Source organism: Neodiprion lecontei, chromosome 4 (genome assembly GCF_021901455.1).
Source record: "Neodiprion lecontei isolate iyNeoLeco1 chromosome 4, iyNeoLeco1.1, whole genome shotgun sequence".
Lineage (NCBI taxonomy): Eukaryota > Metazoa > Arthropoda > Insecta > Hymenoptera > Diprionidae > Neodiprion > Neodiprion lecontei.
This window is the reverse complement of record NC_060263.1, coordinates 38,689,053-38,706,294: the sequence shown is the minus strand read 5'-3', so window position 1 is coordinate 38,706,294 and position 17,242 is coordinate 38,689,053. Positions and strand designations below refer to the sequence as shown.

Genomic DNA, 17,242 nt, shown 5'->3' with positions numbered 1-17,242 from the left:
ATAGTTGAATATTTTACGGCATTGTTGGAATGAATTTAACCGGTAAAATTGAACACGTGAAACGATAAGAGACGAAGTGCAGAAATGTGAAAAACAAAATACGAAACCTCAACTTGCGGTTACACGCACTTGTAATCAACTTACTTTTCCGGTAATATTGAAATTGCAAACGAGTGCAAGATGTGATAAAGAGACGAAGTGCAGAAATGGGGAAAAAAAATAAATAAAATAAGAAACCGTAACTCGCGGTTACACGCAGCTGCAATCAACTTATTCTTCTTATCAACCGTCATATCCCTAATTAAATTACGATCTGAAAATAGATGAAAAGAAAAGAAAAAAAAAAAAACAAAAACAGCCTGCAAAAATTTGATCATTAAGCATGCAAAATATAGAAATGAATAATAATAATAATAAAAATACTTTTATTATTGCAAAATAAATTCATTAATGTCCTTGCACTTGATGAGAGAAATTTGCGATACAGATCTTTCGATTCTGAAAATAGTTGAAATGACTACTTCTTAATCATTCCAATATATCGGCATAATTTGGTCATCGAGCTGAGTTTCTTGCACACTTGTATACATTTATGCAGGGAATAAACCCGTATAATTGTCCTTTCTGGTGCAGGCGTGAAACGGAGAACCGATAATCGATTAACGATCCCCCCCCCCTCCATTTCGTTGGCTGCTACAGGGCGAATAATTGGGAATTAATTTCCTCCCCCGCACCCTCGACGTCTAACGCGATACATTTCATCGGTGACAGGGAAATCCGCGGGCAACGGAATCGGGATTAAATTCTAAGCAGTGCCACCTGCTGCGCGGCTCCGAAATGCGGATATCCTGAAAGGCTGAACCTGGCTCTCCGGCCTTCTTCTGGTAGCTTCCGCCGCTCCCAGGCAGGCAAATTATCAAGTTTAATCGACCGACGCGGTGGAACTCGGCCCGGGAATCGCCTGCTGCACCGTGTCGGCTCGCTCACTCTCACTACGAATTTCTGCAAGGGATCCCCGGTGCTGCAGAAAGAAGTTGGCGTAGTTTGGGAACCGAAACTCGAGATCGCGTTGCGCGCAGGCGCGGTCCTCGACGTGACGTCATACCTCAAAGTCTTACCGACCGAGTGCGTATTTTACGATATTTTCGTCTCCTAAGCGACGGAATCGCCCCCAACTTTCGAAAATTATAACACTGATGATAATGGTTGTCTGCTTACTTGGAAACGTTGCCAAAATCGATGGAATGGAAAGAATTCGTGCGTCTTAACCCGAAATGCCAGTGCAAATAAACTTTTCAAGTGTATAAATTCACAGTCTTTCCTTCAATTTTTCAAACGCCTGATCATCGTTTGCAAACGCAATGACGAACCTTATGATTTCCCTAAGCTTGGGTGGATTTCTTTAGTTTTTTTTCGACGGTTTTGTCGATAAAACAGGAAGACAGACGGACCGACCGACATTCCCCTTATTTATAATTAACAGAAGTCCGTTGCTAACTGCAACCCACTGCATGCAGGATCGATCCGTGCACGCGGCCTTCTCACCCTTCCTCGTACCTCCGCTCTATCGCTAACTTTTCTCATCCCGATCTAGGTCCGTCTATATTACATATACTCTTTTGTACACCGTGATCTGTTTCTTTCGATGCGTGAAAATCTATCGCATCAGAGTCAAAACTCGGATTGCCTATAAATTGAATGTAAATGGAGAGTCTTTGAATGCCGAACAATTCGAACCTTAACTAATTGTAAGAAACGATGATAATCTGATCAAGGAAAGTCACGCATTGGACAATTCTATCTTTCGATTGTTTCTGGTGTCAAAAATTTAGGCTGTCTACTTAAAATAATGAGGCTAACTCGGCTTTCACGGTATAAACCAAAGTTGCCTCTTCAAAATCGGTAGCAATACTTACTTCCAGGTTCGTCTGGGTTCAGTCAGAAACTGGTCACCCTGTGCATAGTAAATTTTTTCGGTGCACGGCGTGGCAGCAGTTGCTAGGCCGGGTTTCTCGCAGTCGCTGCGACTCGGTGAGTGCTATCTATACGTGAGGCGCGAAGCCACGTGCGAGCGTCGAGAAATTTCCAACTGTGGTTAACTGTACGCTCCTTTAACTACGTATTCGTATTTTTGACTATAACCTAGAAATATCGTTCTAGGTAAAAAATGAAAAATTAGTTCTATACCTGTAACCACAAAATCTAATATACGTGTTACTGTTCTTTTTGACAACGCTCACTTGCATATATATATATATTTTTTTTTTTTTTTTTTGAGCCAGCGTATTTCGGTAAATTGATGCCGAGCGTCTTATTGAACTGAAAAAAATCTCTGTCAGCTTCAAGTTTGAAACGTTAATACTGTAACGAAGTGTCGATGAAAAATCGCTATTTTTCAAATTAAAAATAATTTCGAATTGATTGAGTTGAGACAGTTCTTAAAGTTGGGGAACAACAGTTATCCCCAAAAATTCATCAGAAATCAATCAACATATTCAATTGTGCGGGATAAACAGAAACTGTAATCGAAAATTTCTTTTCCAACGATATTCAAATCGCAATATTATACGGTAACTAAAACAAGCTAAAGAAATTTCTCTTAGTATCCGGATTCGGAGGGAATCCAGCTTTCCAAAGGTTCGGTATTAAATGGCGCCGTATAGGTGTGGAGGTTTAATTAAAAAGAGGGAATTATAAACGAGAGAAGGCGGAGCTTCTTCTATTACAGCAGCGGCGAACGAATTCGATGCTCCTCGGTTTTCTTAATTGAGAATTCTTTCTTGATTACCGCCGGGCTGATTAAAAAGTAATCCTTGTCCGTGTCTCGAGGTTTACACGTTCAATATCAGCGTCATGTTATCCGTACGCGAGGATAAATTCATTACGGTTAAAATCCTGGGACTCTTCCGGGGTTTCAGGATGAAAATTTACATTCCGCGATACGACAATTTTAACACCGGAGCTCAATTGCACTCGCAATTCGCAGCTACGTAAGGTTCGATAAATTGTTACTGTTACCGCCACGGTAAATTCGATTCGGAGAATAGAACCGTGCCACCTAGTTTTCGCCTTTTATTCTTTTACCATCCACCTGCGATTATTTTCATTATTTTTATTATCTTCCGCTCGGTCTTACGGATCGCCTTGTCATGATTTGCAACTTCTTCGTGACTGTTCAAACGAACCGTTTACTTTATCTATTTTTACTATTTTTTTTTTTTTTTCTTTCTTTTTCTTTTTTCATTCTGTCAGACGAGGGAATTATTGGTGTAACTAATTCCGTATTCACCGCTATTCGCGATTAGATTCAACACTGTTTGCAATTCAGATATATAAATTCGATGAAATTCCTTCAACCTATTCGCCGCATCACCTTTTACCCGTTTAACGAGTCTCTTTGGTCAAGAATAGAAACTTTTTTATCAATTTTGTCAATCCATTATACCTGAAACATATCCGATATGTCTCGAAAAATTATTTGACACATAAATAATCATGAATATAAAATACGTTCGGAGGATTGAAGATTCTTCTCTTTCTCTCCATTATGATAAACACGGTTTTATAATGGGTCTCAAGCTGCTTCTGCAGTGGCACTCTTGAATCTTGGAAATTCAAATATTGCGTACGACGAGACGAGATCTCGAGGGTTAATGCAGAGAAAATATTTTCAAAAAATTACAGGATTTGAGGAGCGGCACTAAAAACTGTTTGTCCTTCAATTATTGCCAAGCAGACTAAAATCACGGTATTATTTTTATTTTCTTTTCTCTCTCGTTTCTTTTCACTATCGCCATACGTATTATAATTCACATAACTGTACAAAAACCATTGAATAATTCATTATATTCTGTTTTTTCACTTTTTTTTTTTTCAATCATCACCACGCATCATCGTTCCTAAATACGCAAATCAAGAAAACCGATCGTTTTTCTTTACATACACATACTCGTCAGAGGTATCGAAATCTCTGTTTCTCCGTAGACTTCTTACACGTTATATTTTTAACAACATCCTCCCCCCCCCCCCCCCCCCCCCCCCGTCCTCCGTACCTTTGATTAATGATCGTGTGTATATAGAACAATTGGCCTTCGTTCCTTTACGGTTTCAATCGCGATATATTATAAAATAAAACTGTGCATGGTTATGGACGATATGACGGTGCAGGCCGAATAATTGACCGAGGCCGAAAGCGATCGGGGATCGAGGTTCACTTCAGGGGCTAAAATTGACTTCCGGTCGGTCCTCAAGCGGGCTTTATACATATCTGTTAGCCTGCCGAGCGAGAGAGATAGATAGATAGATAGATAGATAGAGAGATACATAGATAGATAGATAGATAGATAGATAGACAGATAGATAGATAGATAGATAGACAGACAGACAGACAGACGAATAAATAGATAGATAGATAGACGGACGGATAAATAGATAGACAGATAGATAGAGAGAGAGAGAGAGAGAGAGAGAGATACATAGATAGATAGATAGACAGATAGATAGACAGACGGATAAATAGATAGATAGACAGACGAATAAATAGATAGATAGACAGATAGACGGGCGGATAAATAGATAGATAGACAGATAGACGGGCGGATAAATAGATAGACAGATAGATAGAGACGGAAAGAGGGAGGGAGAAGAGTCTCGGATGCACGTAACGCGTCCCAGGGATGTTTGCAGTGTCAAGGCCATCGGGGTGGCCTGCAGCTTCGGGGGAGGGAACGAAAGGGGAAGTCGACTGGTCCAGCCAGCATCGATCCGAAGCCGTCGCGCCGGGCAACACAGCCGGGTGCTTTGCTGCTGCTTTGATGCAGCCGACGCACATCTGCATAACGTGTAAAAGTGCGAAGCGGCACACACACACACACACGAACGCACATGCGCGCGAAAAAAGTCGCAACTGCAGCAAAAATTTTGCTAGTATACAGCCAAGTGGAATTTATTTACCAAATTTATAAGCAAATACAAGCCGTTAGTTAAACTTGAAAAATTCTAGTTAACGCGACGAAATTTTTGACGAACTGTTTTTATATTGTTTACAGTGAAATTTACCGGTTTAACAAATTAACAATTTCTGCTACTTTTTTTTTTTTTTTTCATCTCTCGGCGGCGTACTTGTAAAGAGATAGAATGAAGACGAAAATTTTGTACTCGACGATGGAGTTTTTTAATACGAATTCGATATCTGTGTTTTTCTTAATTTCATTACAACGAGATGTAACGAAAATTGTTACAAGATTATACGATGACTTTACTAAAGATATTTAAGTGAAACGAATATACCTAAATTACAAACGAAAGTTTGGAAAACGAATCTAGTAGATTCGGTCTATTTCAGCCCGCGATATTTTTCGCTTTGTCAAAATTTATTCACCTTTTATTAGTGTAATGTGAAAAATTTTCACTTAGATTTCTTGTAATTAAAAGTCACATTGTTACTCGTAAAGAAATTTTACTCAAGCTCGTAAAAATTTATCATACGAATATCACTCTGATTAAGAAAATTTTCACCAGCTTTGTACGAGTTCGTTGAAAGTTTTCACGAATAAAAAAGAATTAATTCAATAACGAGTGTTGGATTTTTTTTTTTTTTTTTTTATTTCTCCATATCAAAATCAACGTCAGTACAGTCTCGAGAAGTTTTGTGGTCAAGGATATTAACGGGATTGAAAAATATAATTTAAACCAAACAAACGATAAAAAAAAAAAAACTGATTTCTGACTCACCGATTTCCTTAAAAACTCTATTTATCTCCTCATTTTTCGCTATCGTCGTCGATGCGAACGTTATAATTTTTCTCAAAGCTATTTTTTTTTATTTCTTTTTGTCCCGTTCTATAATTGTATTATTTTATTTCCGTCGCGGAACCGGAAATGTTGAGCCTGATATTTGGCCAATAAATCTTGGAATTCCGCGAGAATTTCAGGACGGGAAAATCGGACGTTGAGTTATTATCGTTCTATAGCTGTATTTGACGAGGTGTGACAACGACGAGGAAAACGTTTGATCCCGTTTGTTTATTTTTTTTTTTTTTTTCTTTTTTCTCGTCACTTTAACTTGACAGGCTTTCGCCTTTCGGATATCAGGCCAATTTATGTTGCTGCTCCTGAAACTTTACTTAGCTGTCCGTTCGGTCATAAGTCACTCAGTGGTAGGATTTTCATTTACACGTGGAACTCGACATCCACCTGCATCGTTATACTCACCGTTTTACATATACCAGAGAGTTTCCTGTCTGCACGGGACAAACGATGTAATTCCATTTCGTCTAGACGATAAACGTTCGCATTGACGACGTGTGCGGTATTTTCTACGTGTATGATATACTCGCACAAAGTAACAAGTAATAGCTGCACGTGTAACCTGCTTAGGCATATGTGCGATAACATATTTATAGCTCATACATATAATGACCTTCCACTTGAAAGTGGACGAGATTTATTCCACCGGCGATATTCTATCGGCTCGTCTACATCTTGAATTAATTGAATATAATTGATCGGGATGTTCGAGTGCGGTTGCACGATATAAAAATTCATGAAGATTATTGAAACCTCGAGTCGAGCGCACGGATTTTTCTTATCGATGTTATCAAGCGGCTCAAAGTCGTACTTGTGATTTTCAATAATTTCGTGTAACGGACACTCGATGAGTGGAACAATTCACCGAGTAGCCGACCCGTCACCTTTCAGATGAAAGAAAACCTCGGCACTTACATGTGCAATTACGTGTATAAGTCGCGCACCATTAGGCAGGCGATTAGCGAGAGGCAGCACTTCGTATAATGAAACGTAAAAAATAGGGGCCATTCACTCACGGAAGTCATAAATTTAACTGCAAATGCAAATCGAATCGGGAATACTGGGAAGTTGGGCGACTGAAATATTCTTCGAAATAATAAGGAGGAAACAATCCAAAGAATGGAAATAATTTGAAGTCATTGTAAATCACTTTAGAGCACGTGATAGGGCTTGAGAAATCGCGCGACAAGCATCGGGAATCGCATAAGAAATCGTTGTATTATTTTCCAGTAAACGAAAAATTGTTTGAATTTTATCCCATCGCGCAAATGCTTTCGTCGAGTGATTTTCACCGGTCTTCAACGATTCGTCAACGTTCCGACCGGTTCCAGTAATTCGCTTTTAATTTCTCGTCATTTCCGAGAGTATGACTCGACGCACAAGAAATCGCTCGAAGTCAACGTCAATGAATCGAAGTAATTCATACGATTTCCGAGCGAACGACTCCTCGAGTAAAAGAAAGAGAAATCGAAATCGGCCCTGAAAACCGGCTACCGTCTGCCGAAAACACGACATGAGGTAAAAATTTTCTTCCTCGTAACACGCGCGTAATAACGAAGGCGGTAATAATTCTCTGCGTGTATTTTGTTTCGTAAGAATACGGTAGCGGCTTCGAAACGCGTGGGCAAAATAATGCATGACCGTTCGTGCCTGCACCACGTGCTCGCCTGCAGGGCCGTCGGTTTGTGGTTAAGAAAGAGTCTTGTCTGCTCGCCGCGAGACCGCGAACAAATAAATTATTATTTTCTATTCAACGCGTACAGTCTCGACGGAGTGGGTAGTAGACGCGAGCTGAATCTATTGAGAAATATCTCTCTCTCTCTCTCTCTCCCTTTTTTTTTTCTCTCTTCTCTCGCGAGGCTAACCTAACTTCTAATCCAGCCTGCCCTACCGGCTGGGATTCGTTGGGAAATCACCTTCGACGCTTTGCGGGAAGTACACTCGACGAAATTCGTTTCGATAGCCCTCCGGAGATATCCTTCCAGACACGAATCTCACGCTCGGCCGAACGGAAACCTTTCGAGAGGAATGGAAATACCGGGCGTCGAAACGCTGAGCCAATATGGCGGCCTCATCGCCCGTCAGCTGATCGCTCCGGCCGAATATTACGGGTATTGAACTTCGGAGAAATTTGCGCAAGCTATCGGACTCTCGTTTTGTCGCCTGAAATCGAAGGGGAATAAAATGTGGAATAAAAAATTAACTTTATTCCTAAGTACGAGCGCGGTTGGAGTTGAAAATTTTCCCGCCAGGTGGCGCCGCGCTTCGATCATTTCAACAGCTCTGTCTGATATCACGTGAAACTCTCTGCAATCTCGAATTGGAAAAAAATTGTTGTCAAGTGAAATGGAATTAATCGAGGAGTCTTCGAAAATGTCGAGAAATTTTAAACCGTGATCAATTTCGTTGAGTGTACGTGTAACTTTGGTCGGACAACTTATACTCGAGGACTTTTTATTATAACCTGGCATTATAGTTATTTATGTATTATGGAATTCCACGTCTAACAATAAAGGATATCAAACTCGATTCAAGAAATCTTCTCGGAATTGGAAATTTCGATCGATTGCATATTTTTTTTTTTTTGTTTCTTTTCTTTTCTTCACACAATGGGAGTTCATATTTCATTTCGTATGTAATACGGGCGTAAATAAATTCTCTTTGGTTACTATGCAGCATGGATGAATTATGTTTCCGTTTCTATCCTCGCGCAAGATGTCGATAATAAATTTCCCGAAGACTGCGCAACGCCCTTTCAAAATTATGGCCGAAAACTATGGTGTAGAAATAGATGGCCGTTCGTTGACCCAATCGCATCATTATACGTATAAAATAAATAAATTAAGCAAGTCTTGTCCTGCCCACGTTATTAACGTATGTATTTTGTTTTATCCGAGTTACATTTTTTTTAATTTTATTCCCCCTATTATTCGATTCTAAATTCATCCCAGGAAACACAGTTCGTTGCGTTTGTACAAAATAAATCAATGATAAAAATCAATCACTGATAAATTCATACGGTAGTGTATACGAATAAATTGACAGAATTATAAATATTTATAAACTCTGAGATGTTGTAAAAGAAAAAAAAAAAAAAAAACGATAATTTAGAAAATGAGATAAAAAAATAAAAAAAAAATAAAAACTTTATACGAGTATCCGATAAATTACAATATCGCAATCATATACTTGTACATTTAATTATGTATAAGCTCAGCGATAGTCTTATACGTTGGACAGGAACGACGATTCGGATGGCAATATAAATCAATCCCTCTTGTACTCCGTCTTTTTTATCCGAGCGATAAACGGTTTTTCTGTGTATACATATACAAACATATATACATATATATATATAACGCGTCGTTCGAAAAGTTGAGAGGGGAAAAAAAAAAGAAATTGTAAATGTTTTAACCCTGATTTTTATATCAATAAAGTATATGTAATTTTATTAAAATATATTTATCGTTGCTGTTAAAAATCTACGAGGAAATCGAACCATTTTCTAATGGTATGGGAAAATCGATCTTTTCAGGAATCCGTGAGGTCCCGCGTCGCCATGGACTTTACCGGAAGCGTCGGCAGGATCGTCGACGATCCGAAGGAGGCGAAGGCGATCGCCGTAGCGGAAGGATCAACCTGGAAACGTAGGTGGAGGCCTTCCTCCCGAGCGCCACATGATCAGAACCTCGCAAAAATTCAGGAACTCGAAGCCGGTATTCATGTAACCCAGCTGTGGTTCCACAGGGGCATGAGCAGAGATCAGGCTGCGGCTCTCGTCAACAAATACGGCACCGTTGACGGGTGAGAGGAATATGATATTTTTTCTTCTTTCTCTTGGTTTTCCTTTTGTTTTTTATATCCTAGAAAAATATTCCACTCCACGCCTCTACCGGATCGAATTCATTTTCATTCACACGTTAAGAGTATTCCGTTCTATGATTTTTTTTTTTTTTTTGCATTTATAGGAATTTTCGAGATTTAGTAAATCGTTATAAACAAAATATAGTTTAATTTTTATAAGCAAACTCCTTCAAAGTCATTAAATTGCACAGTACTGATGATTTATTTTAGACCTTGAGGTTTCGTTACGTTAACGTTACCAAATTCAGCCTGATATAAATCGATGGTCTGAAATTCGAAACACTTGTATCGAGAACAAAACGTTGGATTGGATTTTTGGATTTTTTTTTTTACTCTACTTCTCTCTTTTTATTTTTATACCAATAATTTTGTCATTATAATTTTTTACTTCTCGTACATAATTTCTGGCCGATTCTCGTCGAGAAACTAATTCTTTTTTTTATTTTTTGTTTTTTGCCTTCTCATTTGCAGAGTTTTCCTCGTCAGAGATAGCAGGAGTAATCCAGGCGCTTTTGTTTTGACCTACAAATCTGGGGGAAAAGTTCTCCATACTCAAATACAACTGGTGAGTAATTTTTATTGATTTTTACTTCTCGTTTCCTGTTCTTTTGTTTTTTTACTTGTTTTCTACCCGTACAACTGTTCTGAAAAATATCATCAATCAATAAATTGATTAGAAAAAGTAAAGTAAAATTTTACAGTACCTGACCATCGTGAATCGGCTTTCATCACTTTTGAACAGTCCTTATCGTTGGTCAATTTGCGTTATCAATCAAACCACCTTCGAGTAACTTGAGGTCATTTTTAAGCCATTTCTAAACCTTTCAGGTTTATCTGAAAAATTTTGATCTTTATGAGTCAATTTTGATTACTTTTGAATGAGCTTCTGCCAGCCTAATAGGTAAATACAACCGATTCCACACACAGATTCCTATACCGACATTGTTGTTACCGGCAGTTAGCCAAGTCGTGATATCCCAAACCGTCAGAACATTCTGGAAAATGGTTTGTGTCTTGGCTAAGTGTCGGCAACAATGTCGGTATAGGAACCTGTTTCCAGAACCGGCTGTATATACCTACTGAACTTGGATGATTTTTGATAATTTTGGAATTAATTTTGGAGTCATTTTGTAACCTATTCACCTTATCAAATCCTTGGATGAACGACGACTGACGTTCGTTGAATTTCCCTCCCCAGATAACGGACCACCACTTGCGAGATACTTACTGCTACTCGCTGGACAGCGGTGCTACAAAATTCTACGACCTGCTGCAGCTGGTTGAATTTTACCAACTGAACACCGGCTGCCTTCCAACCAGATTGACTCACTACGTGGTCCACAGTCCGTCGAATACGATGATTCAGGAGGATACGTCGATGACAAGTTTGTCGCCGGGCTCTTCACCGGGGCCTCGAAACTCTCCATCCTTGACACCGCGAACCTCGACACCCTCTATCACGTCGGCGTAGCCGTCAAGCTTCTGAGTGTAGATGTGTGAACAACCCGTTGCTGCGACGACGACGACGACGACAACGCCATCATCATCATCATCAACGACAGCAGCAACAACAACAACAACGGCAACAACGACAACGACAAGAAAATCAAGAAGAAAACCAGCAACAACAAGAACATCAACAACAGCAACAAGAGCATCAACAAGAAAAGCAATAACGACAAGAACAACAACAACGACGAGGACAAGAACAAGAACAATGACAACTGTGAAGAAAAATCCGACCGTTAGCATCTCGGAGGGCATTTATTCCCTGTCTTTGATGCCGATGAGCGAAGGAAAGAAGAACTGCAGCGCTATCAGCACCAGCGGCAAAGATAATATTGTTGTTATTGTTGTCGGTGGTGGTGATGATGGTGATGATGAAGATGGAAAGTGTAATCGATGCAATAATAGTAATATTAATAACCATAATGTTAATGATAATAATCGCAACAGCAATAAAAACAACAACAACAAGAACAACAAGACGAGCGATAACGGCGTCGTTATCGGTAACAACGGCAACGATAAAAACAACCGACGCAGCGATAATAACGTAGGTTCGAATCGTTACATTATGACATCGGGTTGTTGGAACATTTGCAAACGGAATTACGTCGACGTTGATGATGCGTAGATGAGAGATGAAAGGGGAATTATGAAATTTGGGATAAAAAAAAAAAACGAAATAACAATGGGGAAAAGGACAATTTTCCTTTTCTTAAACAAAATGAAAGGCTGTTAAGGAAACGTTTGAACTGTTATTATTGTTAATAGATTACACGTCTGATCGACTTGAATTATATCTCGCATAGAATTTTTTTTGTTCCGCACACGTTTCTTTTCCCTATTACTTGATTTTTGTTTTTTAATTTCCTTTTTTTTTTTTTCTTTTTCATTTTTTTTAACGAGGAACAAACCGAGTATTACAATTCTCGTGTCTAATATTCGTTTCAAACTGCCAAGAATGCGATTAGTCGATGGAAAAAAAAAAAATTATCAAAAAAAGGCTACGAATAAGAATAAAATACCTACAGATACACTATCCATACTCGCTTGTTCACCGAACGTTGAAAATTTATTAATTCAATCAGTTATCCTCTTTCATTTCTATCTCACTTCGCTTGATTCACACAACGACAAATTCGAAAGAATGATTTATTTGTTTTTTTTTTTTGCTCCCTATTTTTAAATGGTACCTATCGTAAATCGATATTCAAATTTCATATATTTGTGTTTGTTTTATTTAGGTTAACGTCGTTTTGAATTTTGGTACAATAATCGCCTTAAATCTTCAATTTGGGGAAAGTGACATTTTTTAAAAATTATGCCACAGTGCAGACGAAAGAAAGGCAGAAAAGAAGAAAATATTTATCGCCGAGATGTAATTTTCTTCCCTCTCGCCTTTTCTTTTTCGTCTTCGTATTGATTAAACTTAGAATAATAAGATAGAATTTTTTTACGTATTTGTTTTTAATGGCGTATTTTTCTTCCAATTTATTCTATGTTTTTAACGACTGATTTTACAAGTGTGAAAGTTCATAACTCTTGAATTATTATTTTAAAAAAAAAAAAGGAAATATATGCTTATTAGTGTGTATGTATGTATGTATGTTCGACGAATTATACTTTTATCAAGGTATAATAACAATGTTTCTCACGATCATGTTTTTCCTTTCCCTCGTATGCGGTATTATTATAAATTGTATGTAACTCTTGACGGACAAAGATAAAAAAATAAAAAAAATAAATACAATACGATTATACATACAAAAAAAGAGAAGAAAAAAAACTGACGATTAGATGCCTATAACTTTATAAATATCAATTAACTTCCATCACGTCATAATTGAGCGACCTTCAGTTTGAATAAATATAATAATAAATATACAAATAATAATAACAACAACAGCAACAACAACAACAACAACAACAACAACAACAACAACAATAAGAATAATAATAATAATAATGAATGGATGAATTAATAGCATTTATAATCTGCACGATTCTATTTTCCCGTGACGAATGTTGTTGCTCGGTAAAAATTAACAATAAACGAAAATATGACGACCAAATTTGAGAGGGCCGATTATCGCGCCCTGCAGGCAATAAAATTCTAAGTATCATTGCCGATAATCGTTTTTAAAACCAATTTTCTGTCTCACTATTTATTCTTATTCTATGTGCGTATTTTTATAAACGTTGGTAGTGTAAGTTTATTCATTTACAAAGTTAAAACACTGTACCTCGTAATACACCAACAAGCGGGCAGTGAAATAATATTGATTAATAATAACAATAATAATAATAATAAGAAAACTGAAGAATAATAATAATGTTAATTACAATAACAGTGATGATAGAAATTATCGTTAACTTGCTACGTGCAGATCTGTTGCGTGTTTCGTTATTGAAATAACAACGCGAAATCTTGTGCACAAAAAGTTTTATATGCATTATCTCCTCCTTTCGTATTTTTTTTTTTTTTCGAGTCTTCTTTCTTCTCATAGAGTCGAAACACAAGCGCGTGTGTGAAAATAAACAAAGCAAAAAAAAGATGAAAATTAGAATAGCATAAAAATTCAAGTGAATGACTTGTACAAACGTGTGGTGATTAGATTTGAATCATTGGCAATCAGAGTCAATTTGATCTAGGATGGAATAGATTTTTGTTGCTGAAATCGGACGTATTACGGAAACTTCAACGATCTCATATCGAAAGATTCAAATATTGAAGGGTCCGATTGGTATGTATTTGGAAATGACGAGAATCGAAACCGAAAATCTGATCACATTCATCGTCATTTTCTCAGTTTCACATGTGCAATTTTCTTTTATATTCTCGTTAATCTCTTATGTTTTGAATAATCCCGATTCATCAATGACCACCTGTAATAATATTAATATTAACATTAACGCGTCGCTAAGTTGAACGAAGTAAGAAGGATAAATAAAAAAATTAAAAAAAAAAAAAAAATAGCGCGGAGCACGGATTTCAAATAGAGTTCGAATCGCAGTAAAAGCGCCAGTTATATTGTGCAGTAAGATAAATACATTAACATCATTACACATAAAACCTAAGACATAAATTAATAGACTGTAGATTAATTTTTTAAAAAATTTTATAATTATCAACGTCGTAATTGTATAAGTAATGAAAATTGAAAGGAAAAGAAAAGGGAAGAGGAACAAAAATTCATTCATCATACTACGTAGTAAATTTTAACTAATCAAACTAGAATACGATTGAGATTGTGACAGCATTGTGTTTTAGATTGGTTGAAAATATTGAAGAAATGAACTTGCTAGGCAAGATGGACGGAGAAAGAGAAAGAGAGAGAGAGAGAGAGAGAGAGAGAGAGAGAGAGTATAAAAGAGGTGTACAAAAATAATCATCTCATTACAATTTTCTTTTCTTTCAAACAACTTCCCTACAAAATGAATTTCAACGTTAGTTTTGAAAGCTTATTTTTGTATAGCCTTTTCCCAAACTACATGTGCACATGTATAAATATATATGTATAATATACATTGTATATGGATATGTGTGTATGCATAAGTATACAATATACCCACAAATGATCTCACACCTTTACAGACTTTCGTTAATTACCATGCGATTGATCGATTTGACACTAATTATTATTAACTTAAATTATAAATGTACATATATACGTATATTATATGTGTTTAAATGAAATAGGAGTAAAATAGAGATAGCGAAAAATAGAGCGAGAGTGTGACGAATAAAGAGAGAAAAGAAAAATTTATGGCAAAACGATAATTAAATATTGCAACTTTACGAATACTGAATTATATTAAACTACGAATTTTAAGATTATTATTGAGCGAGAAAAAGATTGATCGACAAAGTATATGTATATATATTTACATACATATACATATATATGTATATATACATATTCTACACATATAGGTACATACATATACAAGTATACTAATTATATAGTTGTCTGAAAAAGTGGTGGGGTGGGGGTCGGAGAGGGAGGAAATAGGGTGGGCCCTCCTCCCCCCGCCACCTCCCAAATATTACTATATTACTATAAAAAAAAAAAAAAAAAAAAAAAAGTGTTCTGAGTTGTGACCTTCATATCCAAGAATAACATTAGTCAACATTACTAATTACACTAGCTGTAGATTTCCGTAAAATCAATGATCTGTATACTTGTATATATACATATATATATATATACATATATTTTTTTTTTGTTTTTTTTTTTTTTCTCTTACTTTCTCTTCGTATTTCTTTTGCGCTAGTATATTGAGAATTTTCATTATTACCAACACACACCGCATGTTATTATTACTATTTTATAATTATAATAATAATAATTATTATTAATATTACCGTCATTATTATTATCATTAATATTGTCACCGATACAGATTACGAATTGAAAAAAAAATTTTTGCCCTCGGTAATGAGAAGTATGCGTGTACGCGTATCGTACTTGTCGAAATAAGAATGAAGAAGAACAAAGTATGGATACGCGACTGTGGGTTGCCTGTTTTATCGAAAGAAATTTTATTTCTTTTATAAAATAGAAAAAAAAAAAAAGAAAGAAAAACAAAAAAAAAAACCACTACGTACACGCATAAGAATTTCAATGACGAGAGGTGAAGAAAGAAGAAAACTAACACAAACGTTACACGAGGTATTTAGGTATTGACGGGATTTTGATCGCGGGAGGCGGGGGCAGGAAAAATAGAATAAAACAGAAAAGTCGCATACTCTGAACATTGATTTCGATAACTTAAAAACATACAGTCGCACGTACGTATACATGTATATGTATATATATATATACACATCGTATATATATATTTTTTGCGATAATTATTTATTTTCTAATTATTATATTAATCCGTGTAAACCTCAGTTATATTTAAATTTACAATATTATTATTATTATTATTTTCACTATTATTCACGTATTAATAACTGTAGCACCACCACGTAGTATAAAGATATTTTCATTGTTGTCTGAAATTTAATAGTAAGGATGAATCGTTGGTAATATTTTGGGCGTTGGGGAGTGCCTCCTTTTACCCCCCACCACTCCTCGACTCTTAAATATTACTGAAGATATCTTCGATCGAAAAAATTTGTGAAAAAACAAAGAAACAAGAAAAAAAAAAAACAAATTGACACAGCAAACTTAGGGATAAAAAAATTAGACAAAGAACGACAAGAAACACGCAACCGGGAAAGAAAGTTTTTACGCAGACGTGTACGCACTTTGTATTCGGTTCTTCTGTGTAATTGTATTAACGCTTTTTGTCGAGAAATGGTAAATAACGAAAATCTTTCTTTCGTGAATTGTAATAATGCGTCGTGAAAATTAAAAACAGTTACCCATTTTTTAGAATTGAAATTATCCCGTAACAAAACAAGATAGCGGATGAAACAGTAAGTTGAAAAAAAAAAAAAAAAAAAAAAAAACGGCAATCCTGTATCGATCTCCACGTCGACTATCGGGGGACAATGAAAAAATCAAAAGACAAGCGAAGTAGAATCGTTAAGTAGAAAGTAAAAAAGAAGAAGGAAAAAAAAAAGAAAAAAAACGAGAAAAATTTTTCCGCACAATTCGGAAGTGCGGAAACAGAAGAAACTATTACAATTACGAGAATAAGGTGAAAAATAATGTAGTAAATAAATGTAGTATTAAGTATTGAATAAGGAAAAAAAAAAAAAAATTTGTATTACTATTACTGATCTTTTTTTGTACTTCCCCATGTTGGCAACGTGTGGTAGAGAATATTAAATGGGAGCCGATACGAAATATTCGTTATTGATGTACAATGGTTTTTTTTTTCCCTTTTTTTTCTACCGTTCTATTATAACAAGATATCGGATATATATTATATATATATATGATAAATGAGATTTCGGCCTTCGGTGCAAATGTGACCTATTTAGGCGATTTTCGGTAACTTGGTAATCAATTTTGAACGGCGGTCATTCATTTTTGATTGTTCAAGACCGAAATACTGAAGGAAAAAAAAAAATAAAAAAAAGATAAAAAACCAACAACAACAACAACGA

General features: G+C 36.2%; 2 protein-coding genes and 1 long non-coding RNA gene across 10 annotated transcripts in view; 2 read left to right on the top strand and 1 right to left on the bottom strand.

The window, feature by feature from the left end:
* The window catches only part of LOC107221568 (growth factor receptor-bound protein 14), a 300,280-nt gene extending 283,038 nt beyond the window's left edge, over positions 1-17,242 (top strand). For all 8 annotated transcript variants that reach the window (XM_046737232.1, XM_046737233.1, XM_046737231.1 and 5 more), the window contains 3 exons: positions 9,344-9,612; positions 10,144-10,237; positions 10,871-17,242. In XM_046737232.1, the coding sequence (XP_046593188.1) occupies positions 9,344-9,612; positions 10,144-10,237; positions 10,871-11,143 (636 nt within the window). In that variant the 3' untranslated portion in view covers positions 11,144-17,242. The remainder of the gene's footprint in view (positions 1-9,343; positions 9,613-10,143; positions 10,238-10,870) is intronic.
* On the bottom strand, positions 10,201-10,956 carry LOC124293990. The gene is made up of 3 exons (XR_006903850.1): positions 10,816-10,956; positions 10,377-10,506; positions 10,201-10,311 (listed from the first exon to the last, which is right to left on the bottom strand). It is a non-coding gene; the product is annotated as an uncharacterized LOC124293990 (long non-coding RNA).
* Positions 11,165-17,242, top strand: LOC124293989 (putative uncharacterized protein DDB_G0272516). The gene is made up of 2 exons (XM_046737237.1): positions 11,165-11,649; positions 13,085-17,242. Exons 1-2 carry the CDS (start codon positions 11,165-11,167, stop codon positions 13,158-13,160), a joined length of 561 nt encoding a protein of 186 aa, XP_046593193.1. The 3' UTR covers positions 13,161-17,242.